This window comes from Anopheles darlingi, chromosome 3 (assembly GCF_943734745.1).
Source record: "Anopheles darlingi chromosome 3, idAnoDarlMG_H_01, whole genome shotgun sequence".
Classification (NCBI taxonomy): domain Eukaryota; kingdom Metazoa; phylum Arthropoda; class Insecta; order Diptera; family Culicidae; genus Anopheles; species Anopheles darlingi.
Window position 1 is genome coordinate 62,187,435 of NC_064875.1, and position 4,607 is coordinate 62,192,041.

The 4,607-nt window shown below is 43.4% G+C and overlaps 1 protein-coding gene across 4 annotated transcripts in view; it reads right to left on the reverse strand.

Annotated features, from left to right (window-relative positions):
• Positions 1-3,285: 3,285 nt before the first annotated feature.
• Positions 3,286-4,607, reverse strand: part of LOC125958038 (potassium voltage-gated channel protein Shab) — an 82,990-nt gene continuing 81,668 nt past the window's right edge. For 3 of the 4 annotated variants that reach the window (XM_049691134.1, XM_049691135.1, XM_049691132.1), the window contains 2 exons: positions 4,537-4,607; positions 3,286-4,470 (listed from right to left, as the gene is read on the reverse strand). The exon at positions 4,537-4,607 is cut by the window's right edge and continues 111 nt beyond it. In XM_049691134.1, coding sequence (XP_049547091.1) covers positions 4,540-4,607 — 68 coding nt within the window. In that variant the 3' untranslated portion in view covers positions 3,286-4,470; positions 4,537-4,539. The remainder of the gene's footprint in view (positions 4,471-4,536) is intronic. The other variant, XM_049691133.1, reaches the window with a different exon arrangement.

Below are 4,607 nucleotides of genomic sequence, written 5' to 3' on the forward strand. Positions count from 1 at the left end.
ATATAAACTATCTGCATTCACTAAGTATTGACTAGAAAGTGTACTAGGGACTTCACAGTTGGTTTTACTGTTACCAGCGCGGCTCGGTTCCTACTGTTGCACCATTGGCCGGCCATATTTGTAACTGCGTACACCTCACATTTGTCTTTCTCCAGCTTGAATTGAAATAGCGCTTTCGGAACTGGTTCACTAATTGAACTACTTCAAGCAGCACCATCCAATCCGTTCGCTTATAGTAACAGCAAGATGGTTTTGCAAGCACGAACCTCTTAACACTAAGGACTGTGTCGACATAGAGGGATAATGTCGCGCGTCGTACGTTTGTCAGTTTGCCTGAAAAAGCGACAAAAGGCGTCTAGTATTTGTGTGAGTGTGTGTATGTGTGTGTGTGTGTGTGTGTATGTGTGTTATATAACAATAAGCCCTTATTTTCTCCTCGTTCTAGCACGATGTGACCGGAAGGGGGTCGGAATCATGGGGCAGGATGCGTGTCACGCCATTGCGAAAGCTTTGACAACAGTGGACGTTCGGTGCCGGGCTAGCGACAGCTTCCGAGCGATTCGTATTTCTTGTTTGCGCACATAACTGTTTAACGGTGTGTGTGTGTGTTTGTGTGTATACGGGGTCGTAACAGCGAAGAACTACTATATTTTTACACTCTTATGTGATAATCAATCTATTCAGAATATAGCTTCATAGCTTGTACCGCTACTTTATGTATAAGGGCATAATGGGACTACAACATGTGTTATCGTGTATCTGTGTGTCTGTCTGTGTGTGTGTGTGTGTGTGTGCTAATGTTTCTTTGGTTTTGCCTAACGTTTGCCGGCTTTCGTTCGCGGATAAATCTATTTCTTAATTTCAACTTTGGTTTCGTAATTTGTTAGATTTGTGGTTTCAAGTTTTCTCCCATTTGTTTTCTTTTTGTTTGTTCCTCTATGTATCCGATTCATAATTTCACTTAATATCTTGATAATGTACTGTACGATGTTCTTCTCGGTTTCTTCTTTATATCGGTTTCTTAGCAACCGCCCGGTTGCTCCTATTGTGCTTCGGTTAGGTCATTTTATATACGTTACTGCGCTTGATGAGTTTGAGTGAGTGAATGAGTGAGTGTATCGTTACCGTTTGTCTCTTCAGTACTTGTAAATGTATATCTGTATATGTATAAGTATATATAATGTTATGTCTTCATATAGAAAATATTTAAAAAGCACATTTCAATGTTTTCTGTTACCTTTTTTGTTTTGGTTTTTTTCTGTTCTTTTAATTCCATGTTAACGTAGTACCTGCTCCTGCTACTCCATTACTTCCCCTTCCCCGTTTAACCACACTTTGTTCACCTTTCTTTTCCGTTTCCTGCTTGACACTTCGTGCCATTTCCTGCTGTACCTGACCAACCATGACTGGTTAAACTATGCTATCGCTCCCTGCTACCGCTTCCCATGTTCTCTTTTAACAGTTTCGTTAAATTTATAAGTGTTTTCTTTGTTTGTTTTTTGTGTATTTTTGCTTCGTTTTTTTCTTTTTAATCCTTCTCTTTACCTTCATTATTTAAATCACAGATATAAGCCATCTTTTTTTTTTATTCTTTTTAAGTGTGTAATATAATAACTATGTGTGTGTTTTTATGTTTTGTGTTTGTTGCTCGTGATTTGCTGCCTGCTTGTTATTCACCTATTTGTTGGCTAGCGTAAGTCGCCATCACTGCTGCTGATACTTTGCATTGGGTACCTCCTATGGCCATCCTTTTGTCACCGTTTGATTGTGTCATGCTATCGAAATCGGCTTACAGATTAGAGATTTATCATTGTTTTACCCTTGGTTTCGATGTGATGATTCCCAGCGCTTCGTAGTGGTGCTTTTGCGAGCGGTTAAAAGGTAGGCAAGCATTTTAATGGAGTAGTGTTGTTGTGTGTGTGAGTGTGTCTGTGACTAGATGTTCCACATCTCTTCCATTTTCTATTTTGTGCACCCTCTTGCGCGTTGTTTACGATTTGTATGCTCGATGCCAGGCGTAGTAGAGCAAGCAATGTGACAGCTCTCCTTGTGCAAGCGTTATCGACGGTAAGCGTTAGTGTACGGTAAGTTGCCATTTTCGCGTGAAGCACACTGGGTTACAGGCGTTATATCTGCGTTTACAGCAAAGTGCACCGCTAGTTGCTCCTGTCGCGCATCGAATCGAATTTGATTATCGCTAGTTCGTACTTCGCTCTTCGCCAGCCGTGGGAGCAGAGGAGTAAAGAGACGTTAAAAATGGCGATAACGATACCGATTACAGATTCGCACGACCGTAACGCATCGATCACCCTCACTAGCGTATTAAGTATGCATTATTGTGGATTTCGTGGGTTGAAGGATTGTATTGCTTTCGATTAGTACAGCTTAGTGGTAGGTTTTTGGTATTTCTTCCCCTCCTTCATCAACATCCGGTAGCCTCCTGTCTGGCCTTGCCATTTACCTTCTCGGACGCTCCCCATACGTCCTGTGTTGGTATGTGTGTGAGTGAATGATCATTCGCGAGATGATGTAGCTGAGGAGTATCGAGATAGAGAAGCCAAAGAGTCATTTGATTTTTAGTATCCATTTGATCACGATAATAGCCAGCTTTCGCATATTGCGTAGATTAGTAGATTGAACCAATCGCTGCACTCTGCGCCGGACCCTTTCCTTTTGTAACTTTTATTTTTCTCCAAAAATCATACTGATTGTCTGAGAGTAATCGAAAAGGTTTCACTCCGAGGAATAGAGTATACGGATGAGGTGTACTGTATGTAACGTGTATGGAACGATAGGTTTTGTTTTGTTTTGTTTTTTTTTTCGTCGTTTTGTTGTTTTTTTGTTTGTTTGTTTTGGATTCACTCACGGCACGGCTTTGCTCGCGCTAGCTTCGTTTACAAGGTAATTAGCAAACTGGAATAAGAGTAATCGTTTTAAAAAGGTAGGTAACCACCCGGGCCACCACCCCAACTGCCAGTGGAAGGGGGTAGGTCGCGTTGGTATCAAAATTCCTGTTTAAATTGCATATCGTTTTCCTTCTGCTTTCAGTATGTCAAACAAACGTTAACAGAATCCCGATTCCTGATTGACAGCATGCGGCGGAAGGAGTAGTAGGTTTTGATTATCCTCATGTCACCCTCAACTGACCAGCCAGCCAGCCAGCCAGCCAGCCCTGTTACTCGACTGTCGTCAATCCGGTAAAAACGTGTACAAAGCGGAAAGCGCTAAGCTTGCTAGAGTGGGGCCCGGCGCGATAAAACCGGGGCAAAGTGGTATTTAGTGGATGGAACTTGTTCGATCACCCGAGCGTAGTTTAGTCGATTGTTTCACGGTCAATTCTCCTGTAGGAAGTGTTCTTCTGTGTTTTTTTTTTGCAATGTTTTCCTATTTCGTTTTTGCCTTTTTGCCCCACCGGTTCGAGTTCGGCCAACATAGGACTAGGGACGACAACCGGGTACCGGGAGGAGGCAAGCAGCTTCGAATTCCTTACGATCTACCTTAGCCTTAGCTCTACGAAAAAGAGAATTCCTTAAACATTCAGTGCATTGGATTCGAGTAAGTGTTTTTTGTTTCGGTTTCTTTTTTTGCTTCCTCTGATCTTCATTCTGGGTCCCTCCAGAATGCCATTTTGCAATGGCCCGGTCCGTTTGTGTATGTGTGTGTACTATGTACAACGTCACGGGTTTTATCTTTGGTTTTGTTGTACAGCTTCAAGTTGGTTCACAGGTGTCGCTCTTTTGCTCTCTCTTTCTTTCTCTCTCTGTCTCTAGGCTCTAGGGTACTTGCTAATAACACTTGTACGACACTTAGTTGGTCGTCGTACCGTTGAATTATGCTAGATAAACGTTGTGTTGCTGCCTCTTTGTTGCCTTTATCGAGAGGCATTGTTTGACTTCTACCTATTGGTTACTACTGTCGACGTCTGCCATTCTCACACATTGCGCTCTATATGCGCCCTATAGCGTGTTGCGTGCTGCACATACTAACTCACACACGCACACGCACACACACATACACACGCACACAGACGTACTAAAACGATTCTCGTATGGAGGGCAGTTGATGCTTGATTTCTTCTTCACGTTCTCCTTCGGGTTCCCGTGTTCTCTTGCGGTTTCCTACTAATGGGTCCCACAGCCACGATCGCCGCCATCCGTTGCAGCAGTACTTTGCAGCGGTGGCAGCGAAATGTTTCGAAAGTTGATCCATTGATAGGTTTATGGTCCGGGCACCATGCCTCCCTTTAACGGCTTGCTGTGCTAGTGGTCGAATCGATCGATACCTTTATACAATCGATACCTAATCCTTGGCGTTCCATTCCGTAATCGTGTCATCGTAGCTAGAGTAATGGTTGTTCGTTTTTGTTTTTGGCCGATAATGAACAGTTCAGATGACCAGGTGATTGCTGGCTGTGCTGTGATAAAGACGATCCTCTCCATTCGCATCGTATGCTGCTATCAGCTCGTCCTGCTGGAAAAGAAACACATTACTAGCACCCTGCACGCACTAACTTGTATTGCCTCATGCGGGGGGTACCTGCTACGACGATGAAGCACCGTAGCCACTGCTACCACCATGGTTCTCCAGTGAGTTCCCCCGGCTGGTGG